Raw genomic sequence first — 16833 nt, forward strand, 5'->3', positions numbered from 1 at the left:
CCTGAGAACTGACTGAAGAGCTATTAACTCCACTGTAATTGTACTATCTGGAAGACTGAGGAAGACATGCTCCTATTCTGAGAACCGGTTCCTCCCAGTTCTTCCTCCTCATGCTCATGAGGAAAGGAAATGAAGGGAGAGAAAGAAGGAAAATGCTGAGAAAATGAAAGATGGAAACAAACAAACTCTGTAGGAAGTTCTCCTGGTTCCTCTCTGTCAGGTTTCCTTTCTTGTCTTGGTGTTTCCTCATGCATTTAAGAGTTTGTCTTTTGAGGCTTGGTCACTCTCAGTGGTTCTTTCCCAAGGTTCAGAGCTCTTCCTTTTGATTACTTGCCCCTCTCAGTTGTTGTTCACTCTTGGTCTCTTGGTTCTTCTCAAGAGGTTCTATGCTTGCCTTTCCTTTACACTCTTGATTCCTTAAGGATGTTCTTCCTCAAGCTCCAAAAGAGAGCATTGGCTTTTGTTTCTAGGCCACACTCAGCAGTTCTCCTCAGGAGGTTCTTCCTCATTCGTGTCCTTCCTTCCTAGAGCCTTCATTACTTATGGATGTTTTTTCTCATGCTCCTATGAGTATCTTCTTTTGTGTCTAGGTTCCTCTCAATGTTCCTTTCACAAGCTCATATAATTGTGTTTTTTTATTATTATTAAACTTGGTTCCCCATCAATGTTCCCACCTGCATTCAGAAATATGGCTCTAGCAAAGGCCCCATGCACCTAGGTTTGTAGAAGCAAGGCTCCAGAAACAGGGCTCTAGAGAATGAATTGCTTTAGAAGCCTGACTCAAAGATAAAGAGAGAGGGAGAATGGGATCTCCAGTGATACTGAACCAGAATGACAAAGGCACATACGGAAGCAATTGCTGGACAGAGTTGAGGGATGGATTTCTATAAAGGAACATTTCTTCTTTACCACCAGCCACCCTCTCACTCTCTCTCTCTCTCTCTATCTCTATGCTGACAACCTTAAACACAGTAGCATATTAGAGCACATATTTCCATTCCATTATTATTTTACAGATCATATATACCTCATCTGGAAATTATTAGCATGAAACTTAGACATTGTCTTTTCTGTTGTGAATGCATTTACATACATTTCAGCAACTAATCAACTTAAAGCTGTTATCTGACTTTAAGAAATCTGATAAACAGGCCTTAATTTTAGTTCAATAATCAGGACCATGGGAGCAAATCTACCTTCAGAAAATAATAAAATGATCATGAAATGCAAGTATATCACCCCATTATGTGCGAAGTGAGTCATATACATTTCTACATCCTTGTTCAAAAAATAAAAAGGACTATATTCAGTTAAAATTAAATAAATAAAAATATAATAATAATAGTAAATAAATGTGCCAAGGATTTTGCATCTCGTGCTTTAGTGAATTTATTGGTAAGTTTTATAACAAAAAAAATAGCAAATAGCAAAAAGTGCCAGTGTTTTATTTAAAACTAAATCTGATTACTGAGTGACTCTTCAGTAACCTTTCACACTATATGGTTACTACAGGGTTTATAAAATATGTTCAATTGATTATCGCCACTATCTGATGTTCTGAACATGAATACTCATGTTTGTTTAGTTTTTCCTCCCATAGACACCGTTGGACTGCCTTTTGTTGAGGCTTGGACCTGAATTTTATAAATCTAAGACCAGTTTTCAAACTTGAGTTGAACTGATATTTTACTGTCTAAATGAACAGGATTTTTATACACTTTCAACAGACATATAAAAGTCCATTTATAAAAATCTGTATTCGATCGTTTTCTTTTCATCACCATTGCCAACATGAGGCAAGAAGCCTGCTGGATGTCTCACAGTCTATGAGAGAATAATGTGTGCGTACAGAAGACCCCGACAGCACTGAAGATGAAAGATGAAAAAGCAGCTGTCTGAAACAGCAGGGATCACCAGGATAACAAGACAGCTCTCCTGGACCACACCCCTGCACTGTTCATTTCATCACATGTACAGGATATGTCCAGATGATTTCTATAAACTCACCACCACCACTGAAAGCACACATTTAGGTTCAAATTTTTATTGACAGTACTAGCTTAGAAACATTCAAGCAACTATTAAATCAAGGTGTAATCTCACAGTTTGCTATCTGGTAAATCACAATAGCTCAATGAGCAATAACATTTAAGAGACTAGTTTATCAATGCTAGCAAGAGGTTAGCATACCAAAGCTAGCATAGGCTAACTACCTATATTTATTTTTCTTGGTTTCTGTAACCAAGAACTAATCCTTATTAATTATTTATTTGAACATGGAGGATACATAGGTTCAGGAAGAAGCCTGAAAGTATTAAAGCAAAAATGCAGCACGTGCAGCGGTCTGGCTTGAGAAGCTTGTGCCAAAATATCTTTATTTGATTTGTTGTTAAATTTGATCTTTTTTGTAAGAAGAAGGAAGGCTGCTTTGTTTTACATTTGGAATGACATTTTTTTTGAGGGGGTGGGGTGGGGGGAGGGGTTGCGTCCTTTTGATGGAACTTTTGATTGTTTAATGAAAGAATTAAGCATTTAAAATGTTTGCTTGCAACTAAGAGTGTAATAGTTATTATTTGTATTGTTATGCTTTAATGTCTGCTGCTGACAAAAAAATGGTACATTGATGATGGTGTATGATTTAGTTCCTTTAAATTATCCAATATTTCCTATTAATTTCAATAAATTCCCAAAGCTCCCAAAATTTCCATGGAAGGTTAACATTTTGAAATATTTCCAAAGTTCCCTTGGAAAGTTACCGGTAATTTACTGGAAATTTATCAAAAAATTTCCACCCTTTTGCAACCCTATTTGCTACTGAGAAATCTGTTGTGTCACCACTGGTCCAAGAGTTAGGATTTTTGTTGATGTTTAATGTTCAGCATTGATTTTTTTTTACTGTTAACTTATTACATAACACACATTTTTGGTTATTGTTATCTAAACACTAGCTAATGCAGATATTATGGACATAAATTTGTAACACAGCCCAAATAGTTGAAAAATTATTCACAGTGAAGCTGAAATGAGTTTCCTATACACATTTTCCAATTCACCTTAAATGGTGCAGCAGTTGCATTCTGGCAACTGTAAAGAATGTACAGTACCTGCCTAAACTGAATGGACACATTACTGTGGATTAAGAGCATCTCCTCATAGCCTACCTGAATGAAAACAAAAGAAGGATAGTAGTCACAAATGCCCCTTTAGACTGTAGACCTTAAAGACCAGATTATATTAGAGAAGAGAAAAGAAAAACACTGTTCTTGCAGTGTGGTATAATAAACATGCAGTGCAAATCCACATTACTTAAACCTCTTAGGGAAAACAGGCTGGCTGCTGAAGGTGCAGATGAGTGGGGGAAATGACTTTGTGATTTCTGTGAATCCTGAAGCCCAAGAGCAAAGACACAGTGACATATTAAATAGAAATGAGACATAAAGCTGTTCCTGACTTTCTGAGGTCAGTAAAGGATCCAGGACATTTCCAAAGTAGGGGAGTTACCCTGATGTCCTGTGAAATCTGCCACTGTGGTCACTTCTGACCTCCTGATCATTTGCAACTTCAAATAAACTGGCTCTGCCATTCCCTCTCATCCTAACGGCTGATGTGTGGTGTGAGCACTGGCACAAATCGGCTGCTGTCGCATTATCCAGGTGGATGCTGCACAATGTTGGAGTTGAGGCGACTCACTTACGGTCTAAGAATGTAAAGCACCAAGTCTAGCTATCAATCAGTCATTCATGACTGTGTGTTTTTAAAAATAACAGTCTAGCCCTGCAATGTACTGAGCCAAACTAAATCATGCTCACAAGTGGAATTGATCGGGGGAACCAACATTCCCCCAAACATTTTCACACTTGTATGAACGCCCATTTAAAAGGTAGATTTGCTCCCATGGTCCTGATTATTGAACTAAAATTAAGGCCCGTTTATCAGATTTCTTAAAGTCAGATAACAGCTTTAAGCTGATTAGTTGCTGAAATGTGGTAAGTGTTGTATTATTATTGGTGAGTATGTTCCCCCAAACATTTTCATAGTTATATGAAGTGTCATCTGGGAGTTCTGAGCTGGTACAGTACACACACCCATTCAGACAGTGCTATGCTACTGGTTTTATGAGGCAATTCTCTTTTTTTTAACTTATTGCTCTTTTGTAAATGTTCTATCTCTGTCTGAAGCAGACTGTGTTCATGATGTTCAGACTGTTTTCATTACATCCTTGAGTCTCTAGAAACTCATCACCACCTGCTCCAGTGTGCTTTCATCTTCCTTCACACACTGCACATGAAGACACACTCATTAGTAAATCCAACACGCAAGCAGCTCCACAATTCAGAAAATTAAGTGGGTGGCTCAAAAAATAAAAAACGAACACAACAACATATTTTATTACAGAAACAGCAGTTTAATTTGGTTGTATTGGTCGAGCCACCCAAAGAGCCCGCAGCCAAACACTCACTCTATTTTTGCTTTGATTATTTTTCCCAATTAACTGTGTACCTGCCAAATGACCTGGGACTCAGACGGAAAAGTCATAAATATGACCGAAAAAGATATTAATTAAGCATGAAAATAATTACAGGTCTCTTTTTATAAATGGGGAAGGGAAAGTAAAACCTTCAACAGTGTTTACAATACACACACACACATGCGCGTTGTAAACTTTTGCCTGCCGAGCTGAGCTGTTGGCTGATATATGGCAGCTAGCCGCTGTGGTTCCATGCTCTGTAATTACAGGGCTGGGAACAGGGCAGAGAGTGCTGCTGGAAAAGCATCCCAGCCCAGGACACAGTGCCATCGTAAATCATTCGGCTGCTCTGAACACACACCTTCATCGGCCAGGCTACTGGATAGCAATAAAGCAATAAGAACAACTCATAAAAACAAGCAAATGTTTTGTTGGAATATCCAGGAATTGAGGACTTTTTTATTCCCTAATGCTTTTACCATTAAATATCCCCTGCCCTTTACACCGCACACTGTCTGACCCAAATAAAAGTCGAACACTGATATTCCAGGCTCCCTGTCCATTGCTCCACTCACCATATTGGTGCATTTTGTACGTCTACCAAAACAGACTGTGGTATATATGTTGTTCTGCATACTTTGCTACCCCCTTTCACCCCGTTTTCAACACACTGCAGGTGTTATTTGGGTGGTGGATCATTCTCAGGCCTGCAGTGACAATAACGTGGTGGTAGTGGTGTGTTAATATGTGTTGTGCTGGTATGAGTGGATCAGACACAGCACTGCTGCTGCAGTTTTTAAACCCTTCAGTGACCCTGCCGGACTTTCCACCAACCAAAGGGTTCCACTCAAGTGTCCTGTGGACAGCATCCAATGACACACAGACACTCAATCCAAGTGTGTGTGTGAGATAAAGAAAGCATAAAGAGGTCTTTAGAACACAGAGTTGCAATAACTTTATATTGCAACTTGGATATTTTTCTTGTTTTTTTGTAAACTGATATTCAGTAGATCTTACCTGCCACATCTTCATGCACATGAGCATGCCTCGTTTAGAGTCTGGAATTAAGGAGCAGATTGGAGTCTGAGTGAACAACTCCACCACTTTAATCTGCAGGAGAAGAAAAAAAGAAAACAATTAAAGGGAGGGTTATATCAATATCAGGCATTCGAACTGTAACACAGGCTGAATGAAATAGAATGTGTATTACTGGCATACAAGATTCTGAAGATACAAAGATATCTATCCTCAAACATCTAATCTGAGATTTTCTCACTGCCATATCACTGTATTATTACATATTGTTCACTCTTCACAACACTGTGTGCAATGGTCTTCGATCATTACATACAGTTATATAACATTTTGTGTGTAATTTCTCTGATTATTATGAATCTTTGTCTATGTCAAACTATCTACAATTTCAAGAGTAAGGATACAAATGGATTGGCGCCCTGTTCATGGTGCACTCATGCCTTGCACTCATTAGACAGGATGTCCAGGAATATATTGTATGCAAAGTATGTAACATTATGTGTGAATGCATGCTTGTGAACTTGAAGTGAAAATATCAGCATTAAATTGACAAGACCTATGCAAATTTTTATATACAACTGCATTTATCTATACTTCACGTCTGAAAGGTTTGGAAACTAACTCAGCCAAAGGCTAAAAGCATGGGTTTCTAATTTTGCTAATTACTGTGCAGGATACATCATAATGTTACAAAAGAAAAGACGGAAATGAATTCATTTCGATAATATTAATTGGGCTCTCAGTGGTGTCTAGAACAACATCAGTTTGGTTGGCCATTGTCCAATCAAAGCATTATCATTGAACTTGAAGCACCCCAATGACAGACAGTGCTGTCAGACCTGTTTTAATGACTGGTAATGACTGCAGTTATAAATAAAATAAATATGTTTTGATTTTGTTTTGTTTTTTTAATACAGCATTGTTATTTTTTATTGAAATAGCGCCAAGAGCAAAAACACTAAAAACTTAGTCAGACTCCAATGACAGTCATTATACACAAATACGACACTGACCTGTACCTGACCTATTTTATACACTAGTTTCACTTCATAGAAAAATAGAAATATAGAATTAATTCTTATTTACATTTATATTATTGGCTATTTTCTGCCTGTTTTTTTTTTAATACAGAGTGGATCATCACCAGCTTCTTCTCGTGTGTGCCTCTCTCTGCTTCATCAATTCATGACATGATTCCACTGACTCAAAATATAGGTGCCTGACAACAGCTGAGTTATAACATACTAAGTGGCGGGAGCTATAACGAGCCTGATACAGTGTGCTGTTGAATAAGAAAGAATATATACATATAAATATATGCGCTCCATTCCTCAAAAATGTGGAAACGGGTAAAAAATAAAATAACACCAATTCTTCAGGAGAGGGTGTACCCAATTTTTTCTGGTACTGTACACACACATTAATACCACCCACCCACCCACACACACATACACAAACACTTGCCATATCCTGGCATGCACTCTGATTAGAGCACAGTCCTGACAGCCATGACTGAGAAGTTCAGGTCAGCGCTTCAGGTCTGACACTGATTACCATGACTATCAAGATTCATCCTCATTAAGAGCTCCATTAAACAGCTCTTATTAAAAACCTATTCATATTTTAACAGGAGACCACATCTGGAGCATGCATTTACTGCCCCACTGTAAACAAAGAGGGCTTTAAGAGCACAGCTTTCATTCATTTCATCCCCTCAGGTGGGAGAGAGGGAGGGAGACAGAGAGAGGAGTGGAGGGGTCAAGGGAGAGTGAGAAAATGAGAGAGATAGACAGAGAAACAAGAGAAGAGAGTAGGGAGAAAAGACAGAAAGGGAAAGAAGAGAAGAGGGAGAGTGAGAGAATAAAAGAGAGAGAAGCAGATGAAAGATAAACATGTTTCTAGACAAAAACACAAACTTGAATTGTGTTGCATAGAACACGGGAGAAAAGAAAATATGTTCCGAAAAATTAAAGAAGCATACTGAAAAGAAAGCAAGAGTTAGAAAAAAAAAAGGGAGCTGGTGTGTGACATTCCTAATCTAGTGTTTCACTTCTCTGTCTCTCTAAACGAAACTGGCAGTGTTTTTTACCCCCAGGCCTTTCAGCATTGTTTCCGTTTGTGGTAGCCGCAGACACAAAAATGTAATTTGCGTAAAGTTGCCTCATGAACGTAACTGTCAAGGTGAGGTTGCATAACTCTGTTATCAGTCTGGAGGAGACACTGGCTTTCTAGGTGCCATTCTCTTAATATTTAATGAGCTGTCTACATTTAATAAGCATTTGACATCATTAAATAATAATTTACTTTCATTAAATTTAGTTGAAATTTCTCTCTTCTTTTTTGTTTTGTTTTGATTAAAGATCAAGATTATTCATAGAAACTAAGTCTAGTTAGTTCTTCTAGATCAGAGTATTGTTTTAACTTCATTTTGCATCTCACTAGTTATTGTGACATACCAAAATATTACACTGTGTTTGCTATTATGTATGTAATTTATTTGCAGCAATACAAGGCTGTCTGGGAATATTTATCTGCTGTTTTACATGGAATTACAGGGACTCAAATGTTTATTTTAGTTATGGTGCTTTTCCACCACATGGGTCCGGCTCTACACGCCTCCACTTGACTCGACACGGCTCAGCTCGGCTCACTTAAAGCTTGTCACTTTACCAATGGCTGGACTCCCCCACGAAATGGAACTGGTGATGTCAAAAAACCCTGTCTCTAACAGGAATCACTGGCTTTGAAAAGCACAACAACAGCAGCGGTAAAGTTAGGTGCTGGTAACATATCGCGTATTCGCATGTTGTTTTAGTTTTTTGGCCTAAACACGACTCTACGCCCCTGTTTTCACAGATCTGTTTTCCTGGTTGAATGTTGAGCTATAACTGAAAATGTTCGTCGGCCATTGACTCAAGAAGCATATAAACCTCTTCAAACACCTCAAGGTAGAGTTACAAGCTGCTGTTTTGAGTCCGATAAAAATAAACGTGAAACTGCTGTAATTTAAGAGATTTTTACAAGCAGTGATTTGTGCTGGATTTGAATGAGCTCTGTATGTCCTGGAGATGGACATGGCTTTGGCCAATCAGTGCTCTGCAGGGTTTGCACATCACCATTTAGTATCTATTCAGCACGGTTGGAACCTGGAGTGGGCTGGAACTGCAAACATATCCGGTTCCAGGGACCAGGTACCAGATTTGGCCAGTGGAAAAGTAAAAGAGCCGTGCCGAGTCGAGTAGAGTTGGATAGATTCCATACAGTGGGAAAACGCTATTAGAGTTTTAACTCATCTATAGCAACTGATTAGTCACACCCAGTCATACCTGCCATTTATTACAAAATCCAGATGGGAAAACTGAACTCAGGACCTAAAGTTGAATAACATGAGTTTCTTTTTCTGCTCTTTCCTGTGATTCTTCTCAGATGTGGAACCGAGTATTAAACAAGAAATTAGGGATCCCCTCATCCCTCTCTCACACTCACCTCCTCTGTGTGCTCTGCAGGGAGGGCTAGAAGTGTTTTGTTGGTCTCAGTCTCTAGCACACTGCACTGACAAAACCCAACACTTCCAGTGTGGAGCGTGTGTGTCACACCATTCCGGCCCTCCTTCAGATCCCACAAACACACTCGCATGTCCCGCCCCTGACTGAACATACAAACATAGACACAAGTTCAGAACAAAATAATATCCTCATATAACCTTAACTTCAATACAGAGGCCTAAATGTCACCTGCCACCAAGCGTCTCGTTGTGACGTCTCTGAATAAATGAGGAGGGATCTGGAATCCTTTTCAGCATGTAGCACATACAACATTTACATACTCAAATTACTGAATCATTTTGGCCAATAAACACTTTTGATTAATTTTCATTTGAAGTATGTTGCTGCTTTTACATTGAAAGTGTATTATTATTATTACTAATCCGTTATTGCCCATAAGGTATATTATACAGTAACTAGTATGAATTATTTAGTCACTACTCATAAATATTCATCAGACTCTGCTACCTGAAGTGAGTTAGAGAAAACTGGACTGGAAATCTGGACTCAGCAGCAGATTATCAGAGTGAAAGAGGTAGAGCAATGTAAACCATATTGAACATATCTGGGTTTTATCTTGTGCCAAGCAGAGATACTACCTGAGGAGAACGTCCGTTGAGCCAAGGGTGCTGACCCAGATGACTGAGGCTCCACCATGACCTTCTAGAACACTCTCTGCTCTTCTGTTTTTTAGATTCCATACATGAACGCAGCCTTTCGCTGACCTGCAATAACACAAGGCACAGTGTAAACTACACACTCAGAACCTAGAACTCAGTTATTCAGTACTGAATATCACAGTCTCTAGAACTAAAAAGTGCTGGTCTCCTGTATAGTCACTGGAGCAGATAAAATGGATAAAGACTAGATACAAGGTAGGTGTTCCTAACCCAGTGATCATTTGTTGTATATTACTGCAAATGTAATATTATTTTATATGGAATTAAGTAAGTAGACATCTCTTGTTAACAGTGATTCTAGTTACTTGTAAGTACACCTATTGTTAACGTATGTGTTCAGCCATGCCCAGTCAGCTGGCATAATCTCCACAGAAAAGCACTGCTGATAAAATGGGACACTCTTCAACAGCAAAGTCACCATGCTCAGTGCCAAATACCTGACTGATGAATATAAAGCCCTCAGCACTGGGTGGTGGCACAGAGGAAGTTACAGTGGATCAAACATCAGTGGTTGGCCACACTAGTATTTATGTGGCTAAACACCATCAAATCCTCACAGAAATGTTTGCTAAAATAGTTAAAAGATTCTGTAACTTTAACAAAGAGGCACAAACTACTTTTGTAGTTAATTAACACCCTTCATTTCAGAAGAAATTATGACGAAGCAGGTGTCCCTAACACAAACCTTCGTATTCTGGGTAGGTAAGTGATTAGCAGGTGCTTACCCTGAGTACAGTAATGGAGGACCTGCCCCTCTGCAGCTGAAGTGGAGTGTGTTAATAGGGGCTGCAGTCCCCCTCAAAGTAAACACAGGATCTGGGGGAGGGAGGGCCATGATCAAGATCCATCACTTGGACACATTAGCAGTTTCAAACCTAGAAAAAATAATAAAATAAAATAAAACACTGCAGTCGGAGTTAGTGTGTGTACGGCTTATTCCAAGTCCTTTAATAAAATAAACACAAAGCTTGGCGGATGAATGCTTTATCAGACATGAGGAGGGTTGAGTTACGGTTCACTCTCGCTGATTAATTTCAAACCGGGAGATTAAAACGGGTGATTTACAGTCCTGGCCCACCAGCGGGCAGAGGTTTCAGCACCAAGTCTTTGGTCATCCACTTTCTGACTAGCCTCTACTCCACCCTAATGGAAACCCTGCTCAGTCTAAATGAGACTTCTATTAACATGCCTTTACATTCATCTTCATCCGGCTTATACAAACAAACTGTAGCAGTTTAACTCCTAAAAATCACTCTTTTCCTCTACAGAGAGTCCAGATATTCTGATTGCTAATCATTTAAGCATTTTTAAAACAGGCCGGCCTCAACGCCAGGGGATTGGCTACTCGAAACTGTAAATAAAAATAAAGCCGGCGGGTATTTAAGGAGGAAGGTGTACGAGACCTCTCATGTCCTTTTTTTACTCTTCTACATGATAATAGCTCTTACTCAATATGTCATGAATCACAGTGGGAGACAGTTTAATTACTGTAAACAGGCCAAGACTCTGCCTTTGGATTTTTGTCTCTGGGACCAGCGGCGGGTTTTAAGACTCAGGAGCATGTGTGCGGGTGTTTCGTGTCGGATGAAGGGCGAGCCGCACCAAAAACACAGCCAACCACAACAACGCAGACGGAAACTGTGTGTCAGTGTAAAATCATGTTTGGAGTGAGGAGAGAAAAAAAAAAAAATCAGTGATTGCTTTTAAAAAGAACACCTTAAAAAGGCACAGTAAACACAATCGAAACCAAAGCAAATCTATTACTGTTCAGTCTTTTGCAGATAACACACCAACCTTACCCCCACAAATACACACACACACACCCCTGTGTATCTGAAAAGTCTTTTTTTTCAGATACACAGACAACTAAAACATAACATCCAAATACTAACAGAGAGAGAGAGAGAGAGAACTCCATTTAGATGTTTTTCTTAAACTTCTGATTTTATAGTCTATAAGTTTTAGTTAATGTATCTCATCGTTCAGCCTACAGAACAGAGCGGGTGGGGGCAAGAGAGAGGGAGTCAAAACAGAGACAGAACAGTATAGCTCTCTTTTGAGTAGCAACCAATATAGCAGAGATTTTAGATATGGATCAGTAAAGTTAATGAAGATCCCTGGTGCTCAAGCTTATTTTCGATCACCCCTGCCCCTGGCCCTGAAACCCAAGCCCCAGCTATTTTGAAAGAGCTCATTTCGGAAGGTTAGTGGTTAAATTGTGCATGTTAACCCATCAAGCGGAGCCTACTCTCTGCCCTACCTTCCTAATTAAGCCGAGACACACACACCTGCCCCCACCCCACAACTCCCCTCATAATGGGGACGGTCACCAGACACCCAACACTCCACTGTGACCATTGGTGTCGCAAAAAGGAGACAGCCAAGAGGAGTGGGTGGGTTTAAATTGGTTTCAGAAATTACAGGCCATGACTATCAGTCTCTAACCCACACTGCACAGGAGCCAGAGACAGTTTGCTGAAGCTATAGATGTGGTAAGATGAAGAGGATCAGAGTAAAATTAACTACCGGACACTAGCCCTACTGTGGCACTGATGAAATCCGAAGTATAGAGCAAAGTTAAAAAGTTAGAGAACACATTAAATATATAATAATATATATATAATATATATATAATATATACTTTTTTTTGTACTGGAGGGCACATAAAATTGAGGAGCACAGGTGTACCCATCTGCCTGCAAATCAATTATGGGGCACAACTGTGCATCTAGTAAAAAGCCTGTTAAACACTTCATTTAAGTGATTTATCACTAGGAGTAGGCATTATGCTGCCATTGGGAAGAAATGAAGAACAAATAATTTCATACGTTTCACATTCTTGAGGAAATAAAAACAGAAACAGTGTAAATCACCTCAATTCTGCACAATTTGCCAAAATGTATCCACATTCCTTCCTCTTACATACACATGGGGTACACTGAAAATGTGAGAGGGACTTGAACCCACAACCCCAGGATCCTGGAGCTGTCACTACCAGTTGCACCACCATGCGTCCCTCCGTTTGCATTAGTGGTGTAATACAAGCATGTATATATTCATTCATTAATTTTCTGTAACTACTTATCCAGTTCAGGGTCGCAGTGGGTCCAGACCCTACCTGGGGCACAAGGCAGGAATACATCCTGGAGGGGGCGCCAGTCCTTCACAGGGCAACACAGACACACACAAACTCACACCTACGGACACTTTTTGAGTCGCCAATCCACCTACCAACGTGTGTTTTTTGGACTGTGGGAGGAAACCGGAGCACCCAGAGGAAACCCACGCGGACACGGGGAGAACACACCACACTCCTTACAGACAGTCACCCAGAGCGGGAATCGAACCCACAACCTCCAGGCGCCTGGAGCTGTGTGACAGCGACACTACCTGCTGCATCACAGTGCCGCCCTATGTATATATTGTGTTAGTTTATACAGTTATAAGTTGCTATTTGAAATGTGGGTTTTTGCTATGGGCACCTTTTTTAGGGACAGATTGTCTGGTTTCATAGCGCACCACTAATGTAAACGTATGTGAATGATGGACATAGTTATATTAAACACTGCCCCTTTACGCTCCACTGGAGAGAATCTCACGTCATTTAAAAGCAAAGAAGCTCACCGTGTCTTCACGTCTTGGGGATAAGGAGATCCCGGTATGTTTTATAATGAGGAGGAAAAAGTTATCCCTGTTAGACATATTAGCATTTTCATCATAGGATCTAATGTAGAACTACTAGCACTCAAATGCATCTCTTTTCTCTCATGACCGAATATATTCATGAGTTAACCATAAACAAGCTTCAGTACAAGAGGTCATTGTAATGTTTTGGTTGATTGGCAAATGACAAAATACTTGTAGACACTCTGGACAGGCAGTTGCATAAACCTACTAGAATTATTATTTCTCAGTTGAAACCCATGCAAAATATGCTTTTTTTCTTGTGTTGTGCCATGTTTTCAATGTGTCTATTTGTCACTGAAGGGAATTCTGAAAATGCAAAGTCATATACAGTATATGAATTAAAAATGAAAATAGATTTAGTTAGAAAAAAAATGAAATAAAATACCACTATAGGGCAACTTTCTATAACATAGTTCTATAACATACTTGGAACTTCAAATTTTTTTTATTTATTTTATTTTTTAATATTTTGTTTGGCCATGCCATAATAAGATCTGTTTGAAGTGCCATCTGTGCTTCTCCTACACGGAGTTCCAAAACACCAAAGCTGGCAACAGCTGCCTCTTTTTTTTCCACCTTCCTTTCAGCATCTATGATGACATGGCACAGAAAGCATTTGTTCTCTGTGGAAACAGAACACATCATCAGAGATGGAGATGTGAGTCTAAGGAGCCTAAAGCCATCCTCTAAAACTATTACTACATCAATGATGCAAGTAGAAGTAATGGTGGCTATTAAAAAAAAAGGATCTGGGCCAATACAACATAATGAAATAAAAAAACAATAGTTTCCATGGAGGAAAAATATATACTGCACAGACAGTACTGATGATAGAAATATACAGGAGAATGCCTGATCCAGCCCAACAATGCCGCAGTCTAGTGGTCTCTGTGGTGTAGAATGATAATTAATTGACAGGTTGAGTTAGCTGTGTTAGAGACCAGAAAACACTTAACAGTGCAATGGCCCACGAAGGAGGCCTTTCACAAGCAGAATTCCTGTTTTCTCAGCCAAAAGTCAGAACTGGCCAATAGGAGAACAGCTCAGGGCCATTTGTATAACACAATACTACTCACTTGCTTGTGTTATGTATTGTTTTGTAAAATAAAACAAATCTGAACATTTGGTCAGTGTGTTCAAAACATCACAACATCCAAGCCACATAATGAATATGATCTATTAAATACCACTACTAAAAATATAAAGCCACACATTTATGATGTCATTAAAGCAAGTCGTAAATACTAATTAAATGTACACCAAAACATTTAAATGACCCCTATGTTTCAACACTCCTTGTCCATTTGATCAGCTTCATTTATCGTAGAGCTGCATTTTGTAGTTCTGCAATTAAAGACTGTAGTCCATTTGTTGTTCTGCATACCCACCCCTTTCACTGTGTTATTTAAAGGTCAAGAAACCCACAAGACCACCACAGAGGAAGTGTTATTTGGAGGATCACTCTCAGCACCGCAGTTACATTGAAGTGGAAGGGGTGTGATGCTTTGTTACAAATGGATGTAATTTTAATGTTTTTTTTTCATCCTGCTCAGTATATTTACAGATATATGTACATGTTATGGTTAAGGTTAGGTCAAATTACATGGTCTGATTACTCTGATGATCTGGTAATAATTTTAAATGAATACATCTCCTCTATATAAATATTTCGTAATAATATTTTAATGATCAAGTTATGTTTCATTTGTTTGTTTATTTTATACCTTAGTTTAATGTTTGTTTGTTTGTTTATTTGTTTGTTTTCAGTATGTTAAATTCACAAGGTAAAAAACATGTCATTTAACCAGGGATACCAAACTTACAAACATACTGAGTTATACACATGAAATTAGTGACAATTCTCAGAATTAACTGCTGAGGTTTATTACCTCAGAAGTCCAGTTATGACCTAATAGTTTGAACCAGTTTCCAAAATGCATTTTAATCAGGCTATTAAAAGAAACTTGTGTATGTGTGTGTGTGTCTGTGTGTGTGTGTGTGTTAGTTACAGGTCTTTGGTTTTCCTGTTTCTTAGCCATGTGCCATCAGTGCTAATTCACTTCACCCTCCTCGTCCTCAGTAAAGGCCCAAGTCAGCAGTTAAAGTCCCTATTCTCAGCCACAATGGTGCACTTGTGATTATCACCTCAGAAAATCACGCCACCCAAACGGAGGAACACAAGGGATCGCAAAGGACAACACACCGCACACAAACACTGAGCTATCAAAACAGCCTGGTGACAAGCTGTCACTCACTCTTGTTTGGCAAATCCCTCCAATTGTTCACAAAAATGAGAAGAGGCCACAAAGCAAACAACTGGCAACAAGAAGCATGAAGGGCTTATCATGTGCAGAAATGCACTGCATTCAAATCCTTAATGTTAAAACACCACAGAAGCCTTTTCAATTTATACCAAGCCTATTAAAATCGGTTACATCGGGTACACTTACACACATGGAAGATGTGACAATTGTCATTATTCACCGATATCAAAACTACTCAGCATTAGAGATGGAATATTAGTGTCCGGCTGCTGTAAACAAACATTTTTGGACTAGATGATAGAGGGGACATATAATTAATCTGATCTTTTCTTGTATCCAGTCTGTCTTGAAACATTACACACTCAGACTGTGTAATGTCATGATGTTGGCTGGATATTTTGCCATGTGGTGTAGAGCTTATTAAAGCTAAAATACCAAACCAAACCCAAATACCACTTAAAACCCTATTGGATTAATCTTAAATCACCTCAAAGTTTAATCGTTAGATTAATACTAAGACTAATTATATTTTTGGGGAAGGTTATTTATTCATTTATTTATTTTCTAAGGTGGACTCCTGAGAGGTCACATCACAACCGTTACAAATCAAACAAAAACTCACAACACAACAACATTAAGGAGAACACAAACACATTTCAAAAATGCTGCATTGAAGGACAGCTCACACAAGAAATGCCCCCGACCACAAGGGGCACTGTATATGTTGATCTGGTGTGATTGCACCTTAGCAAAGCAAGAAACACACACTGAAGTCAGAAAAGAAGTAGAGAAGTGGTGGATAGAAGTTCATCCCTGGGGACCTAATTAGAAACACTGGAAGCTTTCTGGTATACGAACTTCTATCCACCACTTTTCTCCTTCTCTGACTTCAGCATGTTTCTTGCTTCGCTATGTCAACATATACAGTGCCCCTTGTGGCCAGGGGCATTTCTGGTGTCAGCGATTCTCCAATGTAGCATTTTTGAAATGTATTCAGGTTCTCCATAATACTGTTGTGTTTTTGTTCGCTTTATAAATGTAGTTTTTGTATCACAGTCCCAATTAATTTTTACAAACCCATTTCTAAAATTTTCTATATTAACAAAGATATTTTGTGTCTGTTTTATGTCTGATTATATATATATATATATATA

At 38.9% G+C, this 16833-nt stretch overlaps 1 protein-coding gene across 1 annotated transcript in view; it reads right to left on the reverse strand.

Moving 5' to 3' along the window:
• LOC136677053 (guanine nucleotide-binding protein subunit beta-like protein 1) overlaps positions 1-16833 on the reverse strand; it is a 50616-nt gene that overhangs the window by 25716 nt on the left and 8067 nt on the right. The window contains exons 2-5 of the mRNA XM_066654419.1: positions 10454-10603; positions 9648-9773; positions 8990-9152; positions 5486-5578 (exon numbers count right to left, since the gene is read on the reverse strand). Coding sequence (XP_066510516.1) covers positions 5486-5578; positions 8990-9152; positions 9648-9773; positions 10454-10563 — 492 coding nt within the window. The 5' untranslated portion in view covers positions 10564-10603. The remainder of the gene's footprint in view (positions 1-5485; positions 5579-8989; positions 9153-9647; positions 9774-10453; positions 10604-16833) is intronic.

This window comes from Hoplias malabaricus, chromosome X2 (assembly GCF_029633855.1).
Source record: "Hoplias malabaricus isolate fHopMal1 chromosome X2, fHopMal1.hap1, whole genome shotgun sequence".
NCBI classification, from domain to species: Eukaryota; Metazoa; Chordata; class Actinopteri; order Characiformes; family Erythrinidae; genus Hoplias; species Hoplias malabaricus.